Source organism: Perognathus longimembris, chromosome 11 (assembly GCF_023159225.1).
Source record: "Perognathus longimembris pacificus isolate PPM17 chromosome 11, ASM2315922v1, whole genome shotgun sequence".
NCBI classification, from domain to species: Eukaryota; Metazoa; Chordata; class Mammalia; order Rodentia; family Heteromyidae; genus Perognathus; species Perognathus longimembris.
This window is the reverse complement of record NC_063171.1, coordinates 43767327-43792323: the sequence shown is the minus strand read 5'-3', so window position 1 is coordinate 43792323 and position 24997 is coordinate 43767327. Positions and strand designations below refer to the sequence as shown.

The following is a 24997-nucleotide window of genomic DNA, read 5'->3' as shown; positions in this document are numbered from 1 at the left end:
AAAAGAAAGTTAAAATAGCCAATTCTTAAATTCCTAAGTGACGTTCCCTCAACTCACCCACTTTCTGATGGGAGGAAGCCAAAGTTCCTGTTACACCCAAACTTCTAAAAACTCTTGTCCTCTCTTGCCATAGATAAGGAAGAATACAAAGAGAAAGGGGAAAAGATAGAGTAAGAAAAAGGATACAAAAGCAGCAGCATGGGTTTCATCATGCTAAATAACACTGTTCTCCTACCTGGCAAGTCTCTCTTTATCCGCAGAGCTCTGTTCATCATCCGACCTAAAAACAGAATTAATGAACTAAGCTAAAATGTAAATAAAAAGAAGGAAATGGAAATAGAAAAAGGGAAAAGGGAAGAGGAGAGAGAAGAAGTAATAGGGGAGAAAAGAAAAAAATGAAATGCAGAGAAGAGGGAGGGAAATGGTAATATGGATCAGGATCTTGCCTGTCATTTATAAAGGCATCTGTTAGGATAAAGAAAATTAACTTACAAGACAAAGGTCAACATAAAAGTAAGGCCAATTATACATTAATGAGATCTCAACACAAAGCATTCTGTAAATCAATCTTTGCAGGGACCAAACATACACACTTTGAACAAGAAACATCAAGGGAATTAAAAATACCATTCTTATATACTGCTGTCAATCTGAAAAAAATAATATACACATATACTATTCTATAATAAAAAAGTTAAAGAGAAAATAAAGATAGTATTAAATGATCACAATTACAATCCTCACCTCCCCACACACACAAACACAAAGACAAGACAAAATAACAAACTAGAGTTCAGTGGAGGAATTAAGTAAAACTAAGATGCAGGGTGCTAGTGGCTCACCTGTAATTTTTTTTTTTTTTTTTTTTTTTTTTTTTTTGCCAGTCCTGGGGCTTGGACTCAGGGCCTGAGCACTGTCCCTGGCTTCTCTTTGCTCAAGGCTAGCACTCTGCCACTTGAGTCACAGTGCCACTTCTGGCCATCTTCTGTATATGTGGTGCTGGGGAATCGAACCCAGGGCTTCAAGTATACGAGGCAAGCACTCTTGCCACTAGGCCATATCCCCAGCCCCTCACACCTGTAATATTAACTATTCAGGAGGTTGAGTGAGATCTGAGGCTCACAGTTCAAAGCCAGCCCAGGCAGGAAAGTCTATGAGACTCTTTTCTCCAATAAACCATTCAGAAAAAGCAAGAAGTGAGGATGCTCTGGCTCAAGTGATAGAGTGCTAGCCTTGAGCAAAAGCAGCTCAGGGACAGTATCTAGACCCTGATTTCAAGTCCCAGGACTCACATACTCACACACACACACACTCACACACACACACACACACACACACACACCCTAAGAACTAAGTTTAAATTCTTAATTTTGATCCTACTACTTTACAATGTCCCACAGTATAACCAAGGCACATGTAAATCAACTCCTCCTCCTCTGGAGAAAGATAAACAATCATCATTCCATTTTTTTCCAGAAACTGAAATACTTTAAGAGTGATGTCAAGGCTAGGAATATGGCCTAGTGGTAGAGTGCTTGCCTTGTATACAACCATATATATAGAAAAAGCCAGAAGTGGCGCTGTGGCTCAAGTGGTAGAGTGCTAGCCTTGAGCACAAAGAAGCCAAAGACAGTGCTCAGGCCCTGAGTGCAAGCCCCAGTCCTGGCAAAAAAAAAAAAAAAAGAGTGGATGTCAATTAAAAAATAAGGTGGCTGGGTTCCAGTGGCTCATGCTTGTAATCCTAACCACACAGGAGGCTAAGATATGAGGACTGCAGTCCAAAGCCAGCCCGCACAGGAAAGTCCATGAGACTTTTATCTCCAATTAACCAACAGAAAACTGGAAGTGGTGCTGTGGCTCAAAATGGTGAAGCGCTAGCCTTGAGCTGAAGAGTTAAGGGACAGCACCCTAGAGTTTAAGTCCCACCAACAACAAAACAAACAAACAAACAAAAACAACAATAAGGTGTCAGAGGGTCAGTGTATCCATACTCAATTTTATTTTAGATTGGCAAATAAGTCTCAAATAAATTGTCTAAGTATAACAGTCTGGAAAGTTTAATTATAAAAAGTGACCATGACAAAAGCAGGCACAATGGCTCACATGGTTAACACTAGTACTTGGGAAACTGAGACAGGAGGATCATGAGCTAGCCTTGGCAATATAATGCGACCCTGTCTCAAAAAAAAAAAGCTAAACAAAAAAGCAATGATTTTAGCAGTATATGTAAAGTTTTCAATAAAATGGTCCATAGGGAAAAAAAGATACACAAACATTGACAGTGAAAACCATGTAAAACTTTATGTATATACTTCGATGAAAACAGAGAAAGACAACTGAATGATATTAAGCAGTGTAAAATTTCATGTTCCTTGGGGGCTGGGGATATAGCCTAGTGGCAAGAGTGCCTGCCTCGGATACACGAGGCCCTAGGTTCGATTCCCCAGCACCACATATACAGAAAACGGCCAGAAGCGGCGCTGTGGCTCAAGTGGCAGAGTGCTAGCCTTGGGCTGGAAGAAGCCAGGGACAGTGCTCAGGCCCTGAGTCCAAGGCCCAGGACTGGCCAAAAAAAAAAAAAAAATTTCATGTTCCTTGAGTTACTCTAGATAGTCTACTAAGAAACTACAAAACAGTTTTTTTTCAAAATTTGAGAAAATTCAGGGGCAGGGAATATGGCTTAGTGGTAGAGTGTTTGCTTAGCATGCATGAAGCCCTGGGCTGGATTCCTCAGCACCACATAAACAGAAAAAAACGAAAGAGACACTGTGTTTCAAGTGGTAGAAAGCTATGAGCAAAAAGCAGCTCAGGGACAGTGTTCAGACCAAGTTCAAGCCTCAGTACTGGCCCCAAAAAATGGAGAAAATTCATCATTTTAAGCTTTTGATGGCCGTCTATTAAACTCTCTAAAGAATGTGAGGTGAACTTTCTTAGCAAGTCATAAATTAAAGGACTGAGTTCCACTGTTTGAAAGAAAAATTCCTGGCCAGAGGCATGGCTCAAGTGATAGGGTGCTTGCCTTGCAAGAAGGACAAGGCCCTGAATTTAAAAATCAGTCCAAAAAAAAAATTTTGCCTTTTACTACAAGTCCACAATACCTTCTATAATCTAAAATTTCTAAATAAAATATATAATGTATAAATATGCACATTAAGCAGGACAAATGAAAACTAAAATAGCTCAGGTCAGATCACATTTTCATGGTGTTTTGGAATTTCAATCAAGAGACTGTGGACTGTGCCACCCATACTAATTGAGACTGGTCCTGGGGCTTGAACTCAGGGCCTGAGTACTATTCCTCAGTTTTTTGCTCAAGGCTAGGCACACTGCCACTTGAGCTACAGCTCTATTTCCAGCTTTTCTGGTGGTTAATTGGAGAAAAGACTCTCACAAAATTTCCTGTTGAGGTTGGCTTTCAATTACAGGTCTCCACCTCCTATGTAGCTCGAATTACAGGCATGAGCCACCAGCACTTTGGTTGATATCTTAACTTTTTAATTCAGCTTGAAAAACTACTTGAAAAACTATCTCCCAAAACTATGGCCAACTCATTTTAGAGATTCTTCACATCTAGTTTTGATAAACCTCTTTTATTCCTTTTTCTTATTTAATTTCCACCACTCTGATACTCATGATTTCATATTATTTCAACAGGTTCTTTCTACCTCCCTGACTAAAGTCCTCTTTGTTATCAATCCTATATATAAACTGCCATCATGAAACCATCAATATCAATTTTTTTTCTTTTTTCTTTTTTTTGTTTTTCTTCAGTCGTGGGGCTTGAGCTCTGGGCCTGGGCACTGACCCTGAGCTCTTCAGCTCAAGGCTAGCACTCTACCACTTGAACCACAGCACCACTTATGGTTTTCTGGTGGTTAATCAGAGATAAGAGTCTCATGACTTTCCTGCTCCTGAGGAGCTAGGATTACAGGTGTGAGCCACCAGCACCTGGCTCAATATCAAATATTTAATATATATAAAATGCTCTAATTCAAAGCCTAAGGTAGTAGCATCTTACTGTTTCAGAGTATTTAAAGCTACTCTACCCAGTATTTCTTGGTTTTGTAGATCAGTGGTTCTCCAAGTGGCAAGAATCAGCAATGAATAAAGTACTATAGTAGGCTGGGCACCAATGGCTCATGCCCTTATAGTCCTATCTGCTCATAAGGCTGGCACCTAGAGAATTAATATTCAAAGTTAGACAAAATGTATGAGACTCTATCTTCAACTAGCTAAAATGCCACTGGATGCCTGGCTCAAGTGGTAGAATACCAACCCTAAGTGAAAAAAGCAAGAGAGAGTATAAGGCACTGAGTTCAATCAAGTCCCAGTACCAAACAAAAATAAATATTATAGGAAAGTATTATATTTGTAAGAAAGATTATTAATTTTCTGAGGTTGTTACAAATTTATTTTTCTGGCAGTACTATGATTCAAACTTATGACCTTATTTATGCTTGCTAGGCAGGCACTCTCTCATTAGTGCCATGCCCAGAAAACTACAAACTTAATCTGTAAAAAAAAATTACTGCTAAGCACCAATAGCCCACACCTATGATCCTAGCTACTTGGGAGCTGAGATCTAAGAAGTGTGGTTCAAGGACAGCCCAGGCAACAAATTCTATGACATTCTTATCTCCAATTAACCACCAAATAATCACTAAGAAAGGTATGTGGCAAGTGGTAGAGTGCCAGCTTTAGGTAAAAGAGCTAAGAGACAGCCCCAGGCTTTGATTTCAAGCCCCAGTACCAGAAAAAAAGGGAGGGAGTATATTTTATCATTCTGACAGTAATTACAACAAATTTATGTTTACTCAAAACTCCAGTTTCCAGGATGTCATTTCTGAGTGAATAAAATCATTTGCTATAAAGTTTCTTCCATTACCTGTACTAATTTCATACCAAATACAATTTTTTAAAAATCCACTGTGTTTCTAAAGATACCTAGCAAAGGGCTGTGAATATGGCCTAGTGGCAAGAGAGCTTGCCTCATATACATAAAGCCCTGGGTTCGATTCCCCAGCATCACATATACAGAAAACGGCCAGAAGTGGCGCTGTGGTTCCAGTGGCAGAGTGCTAGCCTTGAGCAAAAGGAATCCAGGGACAATGTTCAGGCCCTGAGTTCAAGGCCAAGGACTGGCAAAAAAAAAAAAATGATACCTAGAGCAAGCAAACTCATATAGGTGCCACATACATAGAAAGGCACTATATAAAATATTAATACTAGGGGCTGGGGATATGGCCTAGTGGCAAGAGTGCTGCCTCATATACATGAGGCCCTGGGTTCGATTCCCCAGCACCACATATACAGAAAATGGCCAGAAGTGGTGCTGTGGCTCAAGTGGCAGAGTGCTAGCCTTGAGCAAAAAGAAGCCAGGGACAGTGCTCAGGCCCTGAGTCCAAGCCCCAGGACTGGCCAAAAAAAAAAAAAAATATATATATATATATAAATACTAATTTGAGAGCTATATGAGAGCTATAATACTGTTTCATCACTTTTCAGAAAAGAAAAAAGACTAGAGAAATTCACTCTCACTAAGCTAAAATTAAAATTTAGTATGATTATATTGTCTGGTCCTATAACAAGGGCCAAAATGCTCTTTTGTATTACCTGGCAAACCGTTCCTTATCATTACACATCTGATCATCGTCACACCTGAAGGAGAAAAAAATGATTAATTTAATTCAAAGCATCACATTTGTTATACCTATTACACCCTGATATAAAAACTAGAAAGGAGTAAAAAATGGTCAAAAAGAAAAAAGCCCATAGAAAAGCATAATAAAGCACTAAAACAATAGCAGCATAGCATCCTACAGAACTATTATTTGCTAGGTTTCTGATATTCTTCATTACCTTACCAGACATTAAAAAAATAAAAAAGATTTCATGAGGACAGAGCTAACTGCCCTGATATAGTAACACTATATAATTAGGGAATAAGCCAGGTGCCAGGGGCTTATACCTATAATCCTAGCTACAGAGGAGGCTGAGATCTAAGGATCATGCTTGGAAGCCAGTCTGAGCAGGAAAAATCAATGAGACTCTTATTTCCAATAAACTACTCAGGGAAAAAGAAAAAAAGGACAGAAGTGGCACTGTGGTTCAAATGGCAGAACGAAAGCCTTGAACAAAAGAAGCTCAGGGATAGCAGGTCCTGAGTTCAAGGGCCTGGACCAGCAAAAAAAAAAAAAAAAAAAAACAAATAAAATTAGGGATATACTTATTTCCCTTTTTAAAAGTTGCAGTTTAAAAAAAAATACTATCTGGGGGCTGGGGATATGGCCTAGTGGCAAGAGTGCCTGCCTTGGATACACGAGGCCCTAGGTTCGATTCCCCAGCACCACATATACAGAAAACGGCCAGAAGCGGCGCTGTGGCTCAAGTGGCAGAGTGCTAGCCTTGAGCAGGAAGAAGCCAGGGACAGTGCTCAGGCCCTGAGTCCAAGGCCCAGGACTGGCCAAAAAAAAAAATACTATCTGGCACTGGTGACTCTATGCCTGTAACCCTAGCTATTCAGAAGGCTGAGATCTGAGGATCCCCGTTCAAAGCTAGCCTGGGCAATAAAGTCTGTGAGACATTTATTTTTTATTAACCAGTTAAAAGCTGGAAATGAAGGTATGGCCTGAGTGAAAAAGCCAAGTGAGATTGTTAGGCCCTAAGTTCAAGCCCCAGTACCAGTACACATGCATGTATATACACACAAACACAAATTACCTTTTTAAAAAAATAGGACTGGGAATATGGCCTAGTGGCAAGAGTGCTTGCCTCATATACATGAAGCCCTGGGTCCGATTCCCCAGCACCACATACATAGAAAAAAAACGGCCAGAAGTGGCGCTGTGGCTCAAGTGGCAGAGTGCTAGCCTTGAGCAAAAGGAAGCTAGGGACAGTGCTCAGGCTCTGAGTTCAAGGCCCAGGACTGGCCAAAATAAATAAATAAATAAATAAATAACTTGCTAGACAAGCTCTCTACCACCTAGACATGCCTCCCAACTCAATTTATTAGTCAATTCACATTGTGGTAGAAAGATAATCTAAAACTGTTCCACCCTGAAAAACTCAAACTATACTCACTGGACACAGTTTTCCCCTACCTTCACCCCTGCCAACTACCATTCTATTTTCTGTGTCTATGAGTTTGAGTATTCACATAATACCTCACATAGCTGAATCATGTAGTACTTTTTATTTCCAGTCTTGAAGCTTGAACTCAGGGCCTGGTCACTTCTCGGAGTTTATTTGCTAAAGGCTAGTGTTCTACTACGTTAAACCACAGCCCCACTTCCAGATTTTTGGTGATTAATTGGGTAAGAGTCTCATGGGCTTTCCTGCCAGGGCTGGCATTGAACCTCAATTCTTTTCTTTTCTTTTCTTTTTTTTTTTTTTTGGCCAGTCCTGGGGCTTGGACTCAGGGCCTGAGCACTGTCCCTGGCTTCTTCTTGCTCAAGGCTAGCACTCTGCCACTTGAGCCACAGCGCCACTTCTGGCCATTTTCTGTATATGTGGTGCTGGGGAATCGAACTTAGGGCCTCATGTATACGAGGCAAGCACTCTAGCCACTAGGCCATATCCCCAGCCCCGAACCTCAATTCTTAAATATCAACCTCCTGGGTAGGTGGGCATGAGCCACCGGTACCCAGTAATATTTGTCTTTTCGTGACTGGCTTATTTTAGTATAAAATCCTCAAGGTTCCTACACTTTATATCATGTAGTAGAATTTCTACCTGCCTATTCTACCCAAACCAGTCATCCCATTTCAGCTACTTAACAACATTTCAGTCTCAGATGGAACATGTACTTACTCCCTAGAGGCCTCTCTGATCCTCAATCTAAAGCTGTCTCTATATCAGCCCTCATTATGTAGTAATCTGTATCTCTGTCATTTTCACTGTCCTACAAAAATTAATCTTGGGGCTAGGAATGTGGCTTAGTGGTAGAGTGCTTGCCTAGAATGCATGAAGCCCTGGGTTTGATTCCTTAGCACCACATAAACAGAAAAAGCCAGAAGTGGCGCTGTGGCTCAAGTGGCAGAGTGCTAGCCTTGAGCAAAAAGAGGCCAAGGGCAGTGCTCAGACCGAGTCCCAAGCCCCAGGACTGGCAAAAAAAAAAAAAAAAAAAAAAATTTAATCTCATTTATTTACCTGTTTATTTATGCCAATCAAAGTGGCAGCTCATAAGGGCAGAGACCTATCTTAGAAGAGTTAGAAAATGTCATTCCAAACTCTGGTCTATATTAATTACACTGAAATGAAGGTAAGTGAAAAACAAAATCTGTTCTTCCAAGTTATCTGCTCAGGACAGAAACATCCATATATTCCTAGGAGCCTCATCAGCACAATACCACCCATTACACTAAAGCCTAATTCATCTTTTCTCCAAATCATCTACTTTGCTCTGACTTACTTATATCTCCCTCTCTCTTTCTCTCTATGAGGACACATTAGTTCTAAACTCTCCACTGGATGTTTATATACTCACTCTGATTTCCTATGCCTCCTTTGGTAACCACATAACCAAATAATATTTTATTTTTTTTTTTGGCCAGTCCTGGGCCTTGGACTCAGGGCCTGAGCACTGTCCCTGGCTTCTTCCCGCTCAAGGCTAGCACTCTGCCACTTGAGCCACAGCGCCGCTTCTGGCCGTTTTCTGTATATGTGGTGCTGGGGAATCGAACCTAGGGCCTCGTGTATCCGAGGCAGGCACTCTTGCCACTAGGCTATATCCCCAGCCCCCAAATAATATTTTTAAATAGGGCTCTTTTATTTACTTATCAAGCATCTATTTAGCAATATTTAGACTACATGTATAATATTTTCAACTCAGAAAGAAAAAAAAGGAAGATTGAAGTCAAGGTTATTGTCCTTTCTTTGAATTTTATGCTTTTTCACATAAAATATTTGGTATTCAACAAGACTATCCAACCTCTCTGAAAGAACTCCTTTAAAAGTAATATATATATATTCCCCAGCCCCACCCCCACCCCCAGTCCTGGGCTTGGACTCAGGGCCTGAGCACTGTCCGTGGCTTCTTTTTGCTCAAGGTTAGCACTCTGCCACTTGAGCCACAGCGCCACTCCTGGCTGTTTTCTATATATGTGGTGCTGGGGATCGCTCTTGCCACTAGGCCATATTCCCATCCCCAAAAAGTATATTTTAAAATCCAGTTTCAATGCTCCAGAAGATTCCTTACTCAAGCATACAAAGTAGCAGATACAACAGTTCACAATTGTAATCTCAGCTACTTGGGAGACATAGATCAGGAAGATTATGGTTTGAGACCAGATATGGTAAAAGGTAGCAAGGCCTCATCTCAACAAAAAAGTCTGTGCCTGTGATCTCCAGCTATGAAGAAGCTGTTAGTAGGAAGACTGCAATCCAGGCTGACCCAGGCAATAATCTCAAGGCTCTACTTGAAAAATAGCAGAAAGCAAAAACAGCTAGGGGCACTGTTAAGCAGAAGAACAACTACCTAGCAAGTATGACCCCGAGTTCAAACCCCAGTACCACCAAAGAAAAAAACGTATATACTTTTGGAATCTATATATGTAGAATTTGGGCTGGGAATATGGCCTAGTGGCAAGAGCGCTTGCCTCGTATACATGAAGCCCTGGGTTCGATTCCCCAGCACCACATATATAGAAAACGGCCAGAAGTGGCGCTGTGGCTCAAGTAGCAGAGTGCTAGCCTTGAGCAAAAGGAAGCCAGGGATAGTGCTCAGGCCCTGAGTTCAAAGCCCAGGACTGGCCACAAAAAAAAAATATATATATATATATATACACACACACATATATATATACACACACACACATATATATATATGTAGAATTTGGGACATATATATGGAAGGAATCAACAAAGGAATCAAGTATGACCCCGAGTTCAAACCCCAGTACCACCAAAGAAAAAAAACGTATATATTTTTGGAATATATATATATGTAGAATTTGGGACATATATATGGAAGGAATCAACAAAGGATATCAGAAGGTATGACTCAATTATACCTTAACGAATTATACCTTCCAGTATCCACTTCCTTTCATAGCCCTCTCCAACACTGACCCAAGACATGAACACTTGACTTTGTTTGGCCAATGGGACATTAGCAAATGTCATAGAAGTAGAAATCTGTTAAGCACAATGGGACTTGCCAGTGTGTTTTACTTGTATTATAGTCATCATCATATGAAGAAACTCAGACTTGCCTTAAAGACAAGACTACAAACAGATACACAACCATTCCAGCTGAGTTCAGCTCAGCTGACCACTAGGCAAGTCTAGGCAAGATCAGAATAACCAGGCAGTCAACCCACAGAACTGTGAGAAATAATTAACTACTTTATTCTTCTTAAGCCATGCATCAACAGATAACTAATATCCAGAGGTTCTTGTAAACTCTCTGCCCTCTCTTCATTGAGGTCTTATCTTTGAAATTATTCATAGAATGCCTGGAAGTGTTCAGAGACATATGAAAATATACAGTTTTAGAATGAAACACTTCTTAGGCTTAAGAACAGAAATACTGGGGCTGGGGATATGGCCTAGTGGCAAGAGTGCTTGTCAAAACTATGAAGATCAATAGTCAATTCTCTTTCTTTCTTTCTTTCTTTCTTTCTTTCTTTCTTTCTTTCTTTCTTTCTTTCTTTCTTCTTTTACAAGTCAAAACTATGAAGATCAATAGTCAATTTTCTTTCTCTCTCTCTCTCTCTCTCTCTCTCTCTCTCTCTCTCTCTCTCTCTCTCTCTCTCTTTCTTCTTTTGCCAGTCCTGGGCCTTGGACTCATGGCCTGAGCACTGTCCCTGGCTTCTTTTTGCTCAAGGCTAGCACTCTGCCACTTGAGCCACAGTGCCACTTCTGGCCTTTTCTATATATGTGGTGTTGGGGAATTGAACCCAGGGCTTCATGTATAGAAGGCAAGCAGCACTCTTGCCACTAGGCCATATTCCCAGCCCAATAGTTAATTTTCAACATCAGAAGTCTCAAGAAAAATGTTCTAACTCTTACCTCAAAAATTTACTGTTCCCTTCTCCATCATCATCAAAATCCAGCCTGGGGAAACCAACAAAAAATAACCGTAAGCCTACTGAAAATGCAGAACACTGAGAAATTAAAATTTCTTAACACAAGCTTCCTGACACCCAAATAAAAGGAAAAGAGGAAGTGGGCAGAAGTTAGTCAAATCTTTATTACCTCTTCCCTATAATGTCAAAAAGGAAAGAAGTTGGGCAATAAGAAGTTGGGCCAGGCATGATGGCCCATTCTTAGACTATCAGCAGTTGGGAGACTGACCAGAAGAATTGTGAGCGTGAGGTCAGCCAGAGCTACATCATAAGACCTTGTAGCACACAAGACAGGACAGGACAGGACTGGACAGCACAGCACAGCACGCACAGACCAGACTAGACCTCAGAGGACCACACAGGGCAGGACCGGAGTGGACTGGACCAGACAGGATTGGACCAGAAAGGAGCGGACCAGACCAGACAGTATTGGACCAGACTGGACAGTACTGGGGCAGGACTAGCCCAGACCCAACCAGACCTGATCAGAGGAAATCGAACCAGACCAGGCAGGACTGGACAGGACCAAGCAGGACCAGACTAGACATGACCGGACCAGAGAAGATCCATCCCTGATTGTTATACTCAAGGCTAACACTCTACCACTTGAGCCAAATCTCCTCTTCAGCTTTTTGATGGCTAATTTGAGATAAGAGTCTCATGGACTTTCCTGCCCAGGCTAGCTTTGAACCTTGTTCCTTAGATCTCAGCCTCCTGCACAGACAGACTTATAGGCATAAGCACATAGGTACCCAGCTTGACATCTTTTAAAGCAGTAACATGAGAGTAACTTTTTTAGTTTAAATGAATGTACTGTATATAACTATATAAACTTCAGTACATTCAAGACACTATGTTAGATGAGAGGAAAAAGTACTTGTTCTCAATGAGGTTTCTGCTTAAGAAAAAAAAAAGTGAGAATAGGAAAATGTCATGTGAGGGACATAGCATGCTACAGATATTCAATGAAAAAAGAGATGACTTTCACTTCAGGGGGTTAGTGAAGATTATAGGTAAAAGGGGAGGCCAATCTCCTATTATGTCTGTACTCACCTTAATCCAGTAATCACTTTTAGCATCTCTACTAGTGGGATAATTTGGTAGGATAAGTCTAAATGGGTTACAGATGAAATATGTGCTATCAGTCCTAAAAATGTTCATTCCTCTTCTTCCTTCCTGAAATCCTTGATCATTTATCAAAATCCTAATCTACCTTATAACTCTATTAATAAGAATCCTAAAGAAACGATTTGAGATAGGGAAGAAAGTGTTTATATATAAAGAAGTTCACTGCAGCAATATAGATAAAAGTAAAACCTTCAAAACAACTTAAGTGTTCTGAAACAGGAGTTAAGTACATACTTCTCTGTAAATATTTAAAACTGTTACATAGAATATGAAGCAATATAAAAAGGCTGTTTGATGTAGTAAGATGTAAATATTTGTTAACTATTCAAAAAGATTAAGGTTTAAGCAATAGGAAATACACTACAAAGGTTAATGATAATGCTGGATACCAGTAACTCATACCTGAAATCCTAATTGCTCAGGAAGCTGAAATCTGAGGATCAAGGTTCAAAGCCAGCATGGGTAGCAAAGTCCATAAGACTCTTATCTCCAATTAACCACCAAAAAATCAAAAAATGGAGATATGGCTCAAGCAGTAGAGTGCCAGTCTTAAACAAAATAGCTAAGGGCTAGCACCTAAGCCTTGAGCTGAAGCCTCAATACTGGCATGCACACATACATATACACACACAATTTGATGGTCATTTTGATTGTTCTAAGTTTCTATATTGTGCTCGCTTCGGCAGTACATATATTAAGTTTCTATATCTTCCAATCTTACTCTAGAAGAAACATGTAGACTTCTACTGGGCTTGGAATGCGACCTAGTGGTAGAGTGCCTGCCTAGCATGCATGAAGCCCTGGGTTCAATCCCTCAGCAGCACATATACAGACATATATAAAAGCCAGAAGTGGCACTGTGGCTCAAGAGGTAGAGGGCTAGCTTTAAGCAAAAAGGAAACCAGAGACAGCACTTAGGCCCTGAGTCCCAAGCCCCAGGACTGGCCAAAAAAAAAAAAAAGACTTCTCTTTTTCTACCAGGCAAAGGCCTGTAATCCGAACACTTGGGAGACTGAGGCAGGACCACCACAAGTTTGAAGCCAACCTCAATTATATGGAAAGATCCCATCTTAAGAAACAAATATGGGGCTGGGAATATGGCCTAGTGGCAAAAGTGCTTGCCTCGTATACATGAAGCCCTAGGTTCGATTCCTCAGCACCACATATATAGAAAATGCCCAGAAGTGGTGCTGTGGCTCAAGTGACGGAGTGCTAGCCTTGAGCAAGAAGAAGCCAGGGACAGTGCTCAGGCCCTAAGTCCAAGCCCCAGGACTGGCAAAAAGAAAAAAAAAAAGGAAGAAAGAAAATAAAGCCTCACCTGGGAGGTGAAAGCAGGAGGACAGTGGTTTCAGTCCAGTCTAGATACACAAAGAGACCCTGTCTCAAATAAAAAGAAAAATAAATCCAGGTGCTGGTGGCTAACTCCTGTAATCTTAGCTTCCCTGGAGGCTCAGATAAGGATTATGGCTCAAAGCCAACCTGGACAGGAAGGAGACTTTTTTTTTTTTTGCACACACAGCAAAACAACAAAAAACAACAACAAAAAAAAACCAACAAGAAACACAAGACAAAAAAAACAAAAAGAAATCCATAGCTGGGCACTGGTAGCTCATGCCTATACTCCTGGCTACTCAGGAGGCTAAAACCTGAAGAGCAGAAAAGTCCCTGAGACTCTTATCTCCAATTAAATCACAAAAAGAGATGGAAGTGTGGTGCTCAAGTGATAGAGTGCTAGCCCTAAGCAAAAGGAACTCAGGAACAGTACCCAGGCCCTGAGTTCAAGCTCCAGGACTCCCTGCCTCCCCCCCATAAAAGAAAACTGTCAGTGTGACATGAGGAAAAATCCAAGGACTGAAGAGAGCAACTATATGACAAGCAAAAGGAGTAATCAGATGAAGTAAGCCAGAAATGGTCATGCAGATTCAACAACTAAATCCGACAGCTTATAAGAGAAATTCAAGACACTATATTCCAGCTGGGGATATGGCTTAGCAGTACAGTGCTTGCCTTGCATGCATGAAGCCCCTGGCTTCAATTCCTCAGCACCACATATATAGAAAAAGCCAGAAGTGGTGCTGTGACTCAAGTGGTAGAGTGTTGGCCCTGAGCAAAAAGAAGCCAGGGACAGAGTTCAGGCCCTGAGTCCAAACCCCAGGACTGGCAAAAAAAAAAAAAAAAAAGATACTATGTTCAAACTTACCCTTGTCGCCTTTTAATAGCCCTCTGGACAATGTTTCCTCCACCTTGAATCCCTGGCCCAGGGTTTCCAGAGGCAATAGTGGGTCCCAGTGATGGTACATCTGATGCCATTTCTTTCAGAATAGGAATAAAGAGAGAAAGAGACAATTTATCACCAATATCAAGTTGCTTAAAGAAAGGTTCAATGTATGGGGGAAAAAAATCTCAATTTATTAGAAGACTCAAATATTCAGATACAGATTACTCTTCTTTAATGCTTACATACTTCAGCTTTTCTAACTTCATATGAATACTATATTCTGTAGCCTTCTTTGTTTTGGAAACAGGGTCTTTTATGTAACCCAGGCTGGCCTTGAACATGCGATCCTTCTGAGACAGCCTCCAGAGTACTGAGATTATAGGCATGTGCCAACATACCAAACTAGCATTCACTTTTAAGCTTATAACAGTAACATAACAGAAATTGAAACTAAACACATTTACAAGTTGGTTAAATATTTCATGCAAGAAATGAATATTTGTACCTTTTAAGAATTAAACAGAAGTAAAAACACCTAAATTCCAATACTTAAAGTTCCAATACTTAAAGGGAATAAAACAAAAAGGCCCTTATTATGTCTCTTTCCTGCCCTCTTAACATTTTTCCCTTCTTCCCACTCAGTTTCACCCCCTAGGAGTAAACAGTGCTAACACCTGAGTACATCTGTATCTCTAGTGCTTTCTTTAGTTTATATTCATCTCATTTGAGCTTGTAATTAAAAACAGCACATGTTTTCTCAGCAAAAATAGAACCTTGATCTGCAACATTTAAATATACATCATGGATATCTTTGTTGTTGTTGTTGCTGGTCATGGGGCTTGAACTTAGGGTCTGGGCTCTCTGTGCCCCAGCCTCTTTGTGCTTCAAGGCCAGCACTCTACCACTTAAGCCATTGCACCATTTCTGGATCTTTGAGTTATTAGAGGTAAGAGTCTCACTGACTTTTCTGCCTGGGCTGTCTTCAAACCATTATCTTCTGGTCTCAGCCTCCTGAGTAGCTAGGATTATAGGCATGAGCCACCAGCACCTGGCATGGATATCTATTTACACACACTTGAAATCACACTTTTTTTTCTGGGATAGAGCACACCTTTCCTGAATGTGCCACAATACCAGGATACCAGGTCCACGTGTGAAAAGAAGTTACTATTTGGGGCTGGGGATATGGCCTAGTGGCAAGAGTGCTTGCCTTGTATACATGAGGCCCTGGGTTCAATTCCCCAGCACCACATATACAGAAAACAGCCAGAAGTGGCGCTGTGGCTCAAGTGCCAGAGTGCTAGCCTTGAGCAAAAAGAAGCAAGGGACAGTGCTCAGGCCCTGAGTCCAAGCCCCAGGACTGGCCAAAAAAAAAAAAAAAAAAGAAGTTACTATTCTATCTCTCTGCTCCATATTATCCACATTATCCTTAGAGGATGAATCAAATCGTAAATTGATAATAACAGATACTACACTTGATCTTAGCCAAAGGCTGAGAAGTGATCATATATACTTTATTTGTATGACTTCACATTACATACATGTACCATGCATATGTATTTTCCAAATTAAAACATTTACATTGCAGTGTGTTCTCAGGAATCAAAAGCAAAACACAAAACAAACAAACAAACAAAAAAAACAGCAGAAAGGGGCAAATTCCTCTTCTTCATGAGTGCTCCAGAAGGGAAGGAAGCACAAAGAGGATCCCTTGAAGACTCAGGGCAGAGGAAATGCCATCAGTACTACCTGTGAGCAAGACAAGAAGCATGAGTGTGACTGACTCCAGACAAAGGAGTGGACACAAAGCCACAAAACCACTTGGGTTCCTTCTTATCTGCCTTTTTCTATTTCTGCTATGTGATCTTTCTGTGCCTCTTCTTGTAGAGAGTAGCAGAATGCTCACTATCTTAGTGTTTGCTCTTAACAGAGTCTCTTAACAGTCACCTTGCTTTTTCACACTTGGTCAAGCAGGCTGACACTACTGCTAGGAGTCATGGTTCTGGCAGCAGTTCCAGCCTGCTTCCACTGTGTTCTCTGTTCCAACAATACAGGCCCTCATGGGTACCATATTTTATTCAACCAACCAGCCTTCAACTGAATGACATTTAGGCTGTTCCCAAGACTTTACTATTATAAATAATTCTCTAAGAATGTTTGCATAGGACTAGGAATATGGCCTAGTGGCAAGAGTGCTTGCCTCGTATACATGAAGTTTGTATACATGGGTTCGATTCCCCAGCACCACATATATAGAAAATGGCCAGAAGTGGCGCTGTGGCTCAAGTGGCAGAGTGCTAGCCTTGAGCAAAAAGAAGCCAGGGACAGTGCTCAGGCCCTGAGTTCAATGCCCAGGACTGGCAAACAACAACAAATAAAAAAAAAAACTAGAAAAAAAAGAATGTTTACATATATAGCTTTTAGTCCTCATTATTTACAATGGATTCATGGGCATAGAATTGACCGTTCTCAAGGATATAAAGACTTCATTTTTTTCCCCACTGCATTCCTGGGGATTAAACCAAAGAACTTTAAATGCATGCTATCATAGAGTTACATTCCCAGCCAACATTTTTTTTGGGGGGGGGCAGTCGTAGAGCTTGAACTCTGGGCCTGTTACTGTTCCTGACAGTACTATCCCTCAAGGCTAGTGCTCTGCCACTTGAGCCACAGTGCCACTTACAGTTTTCTGGTGGTTAATGAAAGATAAGAGTCACATGGATTTTTTTCCTGCCCAGGCTTGCTTTGAACTGCAACCCTCAGATCTCAGCCTCCTGAGTAGCTAGGATTGCAGGAGGCTGAGACCAGACCAGCAATGAAATTTTTGGTGGAGCTGGAACTGTGGCTCAGTGGTAAAGTATCTGCCTATCAAGTGTGAGGACAAACTCTAACTCCAGTATGGAAAGCAGGGAGAAATCCCTAAATTTTTGATGGACAGTACAAAATTACATTGCCAAAGTGCGGCTGATATACACTTCCACTAATAGTACATAACAGAATTTGTTTCCCTTACTAGCACTGGATAAAGGCTGAGCACCTCTAATCTGAAAATACAAAATCTGAACTGCTCCAAAATCTAAAACGTTTTTTTTTGTTTTTTTTTTTGGCCAGTCCTAGGGCTTGGACTAAGGGCCTGAACACTGTCCCTGGCTTCTCTTTGCTCAAGGCTAGCACTCTGCCACTTGAGCCACAGCGCCACTTCTGGCCGTTTTCTGTATATGTGGTGCTGGGGAATTGAACCCAGGTCCTCATGTATACGAGGCAAGCTCTCTTGCCACTAGGCCATATCCCCAGCCCGGTTTTGGTTTTTTTTTAATGGTGCTAGTTCGAAGTCAGGATATTGTGCATGCTAGGCAAATGTTCTTCCACTTGATTAGGCCTCCAGTGTGTTTTACTTTACTTATTTTTCAAAGAGGGTTTCTCAACTTTTGACCAGGGCTAACTTCAGAGCAGGGTCATCCTATCTATTCCTCCTGTATTTTCATTTATGAATTCGTTGACTAAGTATTTCATTATGGTAACATAAAAATATAATGGGTTTTTTCAATTTTTTTTGGGGGGGGGGGCAGTCCTGGGCCTTGGTCTCATGGCCTGAGCACTGTGTCTGGCTTCTTTTTGCTCAAGGCTAGCACTCTGCCACTTGACCCACAGCGCCACTTCTGGCCGTTTTCTATATACATGGTGCTGGGGAATCTAACCCAGGGCTTCATGTATATGAGGCAACACTCTTGCCACTAGGCCATATTTCCAGTCATCTAGTAAATTTGTAAAACTCTGTCAGTGTGTAAAAGATACTAAACCATTTGGATGCTATAACTTTAACTGTATACATTTTTCCTTCTCATATTTTATACTTACTGAAGTTTTCCTAAGTAGTTCCTAGGCTTATGACTTCCTTAGGAAAGCTCCCTTATCTCTTGGTTATTTATACAGGTGTGTGTGCACGCACACATGAGCCCATCCTGGGGCTTGAACCACAGCTCCACTTCCAGTTTTTTGGTAGTTAATTGGAAATAAAAAGTCTGACAGACTTTCACTGCCCAAGCTGGCTTTGAACAGAGATCCTCATCTCTCTGCCTGCTGAGTAGCTAGGATTATAGGCATGAGCCACCAGCACAAGGTTAAGATGTAGATCTTTAATCTGGACTTTATTTTTGAACATAGTATAAAGTAAGATGTATGTTAAAATGGCCAAGTCCACAACAGATTACATATAAAATGGCAGTCCATAAAATTACATTGTCTAACAACACCCTAGCCATCTTAATTTCTGTAAATATATTCTATAATGATCACACAATGACAAAACCAGCTGGCACATTTCTCAAAAATTATCCCATCACTAAACAACCTGTAACTATAGATAACTATACCAATTGCTTGCTGTGTAGTATATCTTTTCTTCATTTATCTGAAAGTATCACCTTAATTATAGCTTAAATATCTAAAGATATTTTATCTCTCTATGCTTATTCCACATTAATACATTTTTCTATTCCTGTATTAGTCCTAAACACTTTGATTACATCTTTATATTTTAATCACCTAATAGGAAAAGTTCAACGTTCCCATCAATTTATTTTTTTTAAGGATTTTTGAGGCAAACACTCATTATGGAGCACAGGCTGGCCTGAAACTTCCTATCCTCTTACCTTTGCCTCTGGAGTGTCAGGACATTAGGTATGTGCCACCACATTCAGATTCAAAATTTTATAAAATGTCATACGGTAACTTTTTGCTTTCCTGGACAAAGAAGTAGATGTAGTATTTACTATTCTTACTAAACTCAAACACTATATAAAGCAAATACAAGAATACTCTTTCAGCCATGTGCCAGTGGCCCATGCCTATAATCCTAATAACTCAAGAGACTAAGATCTGAAAGATCAGTTTAAGGCCAGTCTGGGAAGAAAAGTTTATTAGACTCCATCTCCAAAATAAATAGGGCTATAGGAATAAACATAAACAGTCTCAACCATCTACATTTTGACAAAGGAAAGCCTCTTCAACAAATGGTGTTGGCAAAACTGGTTATCCAATTTTTCTCTCTCTGTACAAATATCACTCCAAATGGATCAAAGAACTCAAAGTAAACCTAAAGCTTTAAATCTATTACAGTGGAACACAGGGAAAACCCTAAAAGTTGTAGACACTGGAAATGATTTTCTGACTAGTACTTCAATTGCCCAGAAAACAAAACCAAGAATTGAGCTACAGGCTCATGCCAGTAATTTTAGCTATTCAGAAGGTTGAGATCTGAGGACCATGGCTCAAAGCCAACCTGGACTGGAAAGTCCCTAAGACTCTTATCTTCAATTAATCAGCAAAAAGCCAGAAATAAAAATTTGGCTCAAGTGGTAGAGCGCTAGTCATGAGCAAAGAAAAAAAAAATTGAGGCCAGAGCCCAGGCCCTGACTTCAAGCCTCAGTACTGGCACCGAGAGAGAGACAGACAGACAGACAGACAGACAGACAGACAGACTGACTGATGGGACTACATCAAATTTAAAAGTTTCTGCAAAAAAAAAATCAAAAAACCCAACAATAATCAGGACCAAGAGACAATCCACAGAATGGGAAAAAATCTTCACCAGCTATTCAACTGATAACGCATTCATATCTAGAATATGTAAAAAGCTCGAAAAGCTGGCTAGAGATGTGGCTTAGTGGTAGAGTACCTGCCTAGCATAGATGAAGCCCTTAGTTCAATTCCTCAATACCACATAAACAGAAAAAGCCAAAGTGGCACTGTGACTCAAGTGGTAGAGTACTGGCCTTAAGCAAAAAGAAGCTCAGGGACAGTTCCTCATGGATTTATCTACCTGTGTTGGCTTTGAACCACCATTCCCATATCTCAGCTTCCTGAGTGGCTAGGATTACAAACCAGAACCTAGCAAAATAATTATATTTACTTTTGAGCATGAAGTCCTAGTTGAATTTTTTAAAATAAACTGTAGGACTGTATTAAAAATAAGTTCTTGTTGCTGGGAATGTGGCTTAGTGGTAGACTGCTTGCCTAGCATGCATGAAGCCCTGGGTTTGATTTCTTAGCACCACATAAACAGAAAAAGCTGAAAGTGGCATTGTGGCTCAGGTGGTAGAGTGCTCGCCTTGAGCAAAAAGAAGCCAGGAAAGTGCTCAAGCCTTGAGTCCGAAGTCCCAGGACTGACAAAAATAATAATAAGTTCTTGTTTCTTGAAATTATGCAATTTAGCTTTGCAGATTCTTTTTGGTTTTTTTTTTTTTTTGTTTTTTTTGGCCAGTCCTAGGCCTTGGACTCAGGGCCTGAGCACTGTCCCTGGCTTCCTTTTGCTCAAGGCTAGCACTCTGCCACTTGAGCCACAGCGCCACTTCTGGCCGTTTTCTGTATATGTGGTGCTGGGGAATCGAACCCAGGGCCTCATGTATACGAGGCAAGCTCTCTTGCCACTAGGCCATATCCCCAGCCCTAGCTTTGCAGATTCTATCAGAAATTTCTATTGTCACAGCCTCAGAAGAAAATCACCTATAGTAGAATACAAAAAAAATTCACAAAGTATCCATAAAACAATTTTATCTCTTAGTGAACTATCTGAATAGGAGGGAAGCCAAAAATTCCAAAAACAATGCTGACAATTATTTCAAAATGGCAAGAAAACTAGAGCTCCAAGAATGCAAAATGATCTACTTAATTTCTCAGAAAATAGAGACAATTTAGAAGATTGATGCCACACTACCACAAAAAAGGACTCAGACTGAGGTTTCTTCGTAAAATATGAATTGTATTTCAACTAAAGTAGTAAAGTAGTGAAATGTATTTTATTACTTTTCCCCCCAGTCCTAAGGATTGAATTCCAGGCTTGAGCACTGTACCTGGCTTCCTTTTGCTCAAGGCCAGCACGCTATAAGTTGTGCCACAGCGCCACTTTCAGCTTTTTCTGTTTATGTGGTGTAGAAGAATTGAACCCAGGGCTTCATGCATGCTAGGCAAGCACTCTACCGCTAAACCACATTCTCAGCCCCTAGTCTTTTCAGTAAGATATAATTTTTTTTAAGGGCTAGAGGCATGGCTTAGCCATGAGCACAAAGACCAAGAGACAAACTAGGTCTTCCTTCAAAGTGCTGGCACAAGAACATTTTCTCAAATTTTAAGATATAATAAAGTCAACCATAACAAAACAAAAAAGAAGTCCATGGGGGCTGGGAATATGGCTTAGCAGTAGAGTGCTTGCCTTGCATGCATGAAGTCCTGGATTCAATTCCTCAGCACCACATAAACAGAAAAAGCCAGAAGTGGCACTGTGGCTCAAGTAGTAGAGTGCTAGCCTTCAGTAAAAAAGAAGCTCAGGGACAGTACTCAGACCCTGAGTCCAAGCCCCAGGATTGGCGAGGGGGAAAAAAAGGGGGGGAAAAAAAGGCCAAAGTGGGGGGGGGGGAGTGAGAACTGGAGACCCTAAGTTCAAGCCCCATTCAAGCCCCAATACCATTACAAAAACAAAACAAAACAAAAAACAAGTGAGGCCAGGGATAGTAGATCACATCTGTAAATCTCATCTACTCAGGAGGTAGAGATCAGGAGGATGACATTTGGAGGTCAGCACAGGCAACGTGGTAACAAGTTTCCTTCCTCAACAAACAAGGAGTGACAAACACATTTTTAAACTGAAACTACTCAGGAGGTCTTAAGCAAGAGGATCATGACCTAAGGCTAGTCTTGGGCAAAAGAAGGGATTCCATACAGAAAAAAAGCTGACAGGTCCTAGTGTTTCACACGAGCAATGATAGCTACTCATGAGGCTGAGGCCTGGATGACCAAGGGGCAGAAAAATCTTTGAGACTCTATCTCCAACTAGCCAGTAAAGAGCTAAACTAGATGTATAACTCAAGTGGTATAATACAAGCTGTGAGACAGAAAGCTGAGAGTGAGAGGCTCTCGTACCAGCACTAAATAATAAATGCATACAGGGCTGGGGATATGGCCTAGTGGCAAGAGTGCTTGCCTCGTATACATGAGGCCCTGGGTTCGATTCCCCAGCACCACATATATACAGAAAACGGCCAGAAGTGGCGCTGTGGCTCAAGTGGCAGAGTGCTAGCCTTGAGCAAAAAGAAGCCAGGGACAGTGCTCAGGCACTGAGTCCAAGCCCCAGGACTGGCCAAAAATAAAATAAAATAAAATAAAATAAAAATAATAATAATAAATGCATACAAATATTCATGAATAAACAAAAAAAACACATGACTGCAAGGCACATCTCAAATAGAAAAGTATAAGGTGCTGAGTTAAATCCCAGCATCACAAAGAAAAAAAAACAACATTTTGACAATTTGTCACAATGCCTAAATTTCTACTTTCTCATATCTAAAGGTAATGGGTAAGAATTTTGTTAATTGGAGCTGGGAATGTAGCTTAGTGACAGAGTGCTTGCCTACCATGCATGAAGCCCAGGGTTAGATTCCTTTGTACCACATACACTGAAAAAGCCAGAAGTGGCGCTATGGCTCAAGTGGTGCTAGCCTTGAGCAAAAGAAACTCAAAGACAGTTCCTAGGCATTGAGTTCAAACCCCAGGACTGGCATAAATAAACAAATAAAAATAAAAACAAAAAATAAATTGTTAATTATGATTTAAAGCTATAATTTATATAATTGATAATTACATTTAAGAAGGTTTGGGGGGATATCAGCTTTAATCTAAATATCAGAAATCTAGTGTTCCTTCACCTTCTACATTTTTCATATATACTATATTGTTGTCATAACACACAGGAAGAGTTATCTGCTAATAAGAATACAAGAAGTAAGGACATGGTCTGGGAATATGGCCTAGTGGCAACAGAGCTTGCCTCGTATACATGAAGCCCTGGGTTCAATTCCCCAGTACCACATATATGGAAAAAGGCCAGAAGTGGTGCTGTGGCTCAGTGGCAGAGTGCTAGCCTTGAGCAAAAGGAAGCCAGGGACAGTGCTCAAGCCCTGAGTCCAAGGCCCAGGACTGGCAAAATAAATAAATAAATAAATAAATTGTTAATTATGATTTAAAGCTATAATTTATATAATTGATAATTACATTAAGAAGGTTTTGGGGAATATCAGCTTTAATCTAAATATCAGAATCTAGTGTTCCATCCTTCACCTTCTACATTTTTCATATATAATATATTGTTGTCATAACACACAGGAAGAGTTATCTGCTAATAAGAATACAAGAACTAAGGACATGGGGGGGCTGGAGATATGGCCTAGTGGCTTGCCTTGTATACATGAGGCCCTGGGTTCGATTCCCCAGCACCACATATACAGAAAACGGCCAGAAGTGGCGCTGTGGCTTGCTTAAGTGGCAGAGTGCTAGCCTTGAGCAAGAAGAAGCCAGGGACAGTGCTCAGGCCCTGAGTCCAAGGCCCAGGACTGGCCAAAAAGAAAAAAAAAAGAACTAAGGACATGGGCTGGGAATGTGGCTTAGTGGTAGAATGCTTGCCTTGCATGCATGAATCCCTGGGTTCCATTCCTCAGCACCACATAAGCAGAAAAAGCTGAAGTGGTGGTGTGGCACATGTGGTAGAGTGTTAGACTTGAACAAAAAGAAGCCAGGGAGAGTGCTCAGATCCTGTGTCCAAGCCCCAGGAAGGGGGGAAAAAAAGGAAGTAAAGGACAAAAACCTTTTTTTTTTCTTGTCCATCCTAGGGCTTGAACTCAGGGCCTGAGCACTGTCCCTGGCTTCTTTTTGCTTAATGTTAGCACTCTACCACTTGAGCCACAGCGCCACCTCTGGGTTTTTCTATATATGTGGTGCTGAGGAATCGAACCCAGGATTTCATGTATACAAGGCAAACACTCTACCACTAGGCCATATTCTCAGCCCAGGACAAAAAATTTATACTCACTACAAGCTAGTTTACATCTCAGGTTTGATTACTGAACTGTAAATCAAATCAAAACTTAATCATTTCCCAACTAATACCTAAGTCCCAAATATAAAAAGTGTTCCTCAAAACTGTTACTAAGGGCTGGGAATATGGCCTAATGGCAAGAGTGCTTGCCTCGTATACATGAAGCCCTGGGTTCGATTCCTCAGCACCATGTATATAGAAAATGGCCAGAAGTGGTGCTGTGGCTCAAGTGGCAGAGTGCTAGCCTTGAGCAAAAAGAAGCCAGGGACAATGCTCAAGCCCTGTGTTCATGGCCCAGGACAGGCAAAAAAAAAACCAAAACCTGTTACTAAAACAGACCACAAAATGAACATTATGTAACTAAAACCAAACAACTACTCAACATATAAAGGTCAAAAATAGACCTCTCAGTGGATCACAATAGCTCAAAAGGTATGTATGTATGATCATAAAAGACAAGGATAAGCAAACTCTATTGTTGACGTTATATTTAAAGTCTAGGTGAATGTCCTTTGGCGTATGCCATGTGGTTACTGTGTATGTTTTTGGTACACTGTGTATTGTATATATGTCTACCTGATCTAGGGAAGGGGAAGAAAAACAGGGTGTAAGATATCACAGGAAATGTACACACTGCCCTATTATGTAACTGTACCCCTTTTGCACAACACCTTGTCAAAAAAATTTAATTAAAAACAAAAAAAGAAAGTGAATGTG

General features: G+C 40.7%; 1 protein-coding gene and 1 pseudogene across 5 annotated transcripts in view; both read right to left on the bottom strand.

Moving 5' to 3' along the window:
- Arnt (aryl hydrocarbon receptor nuclear translocator) overlaps nucleotides 1–24997 on the bottom strand; it is a 63265-nt gene that overhangs the window by 30065 nt on the left and 8203 nt on the right. For 2 of the 5 annotated variants that reach the window (XM_048358021.1, XM_048358023.1), the window contains exons 2-5: nucleotides 14395–14506; nucleotides 11011–11055; nucleotides 5614–5658; nucleotides 236–280 (exon numbers count right to left, since the gene is read on the bottom strand). In XM_048358021.1, coding sequence (XP_048213978.1) covers nucleotides 236–280; nucleotides 5614–5658; nucleotides 11011–11055; nucleotides 14395–14506 — 247 coding nt within the window. Of the gene's footprint in view, nucleotides 1–235; nucleotides 281–5613; nucleotides 5659–11010; nucleotides 11090–14394; nucleotides 14507–24997 lie in introns of those variants that run through there. The other 3 variants (XM_048358025.1, XM_048358024.1, XM_048358026.1) reach the window with 2 other exon arrangements.
- LOC125360307 lies at nucleotides 15738–15916 on the bottom strand (annotated as a pseudogene).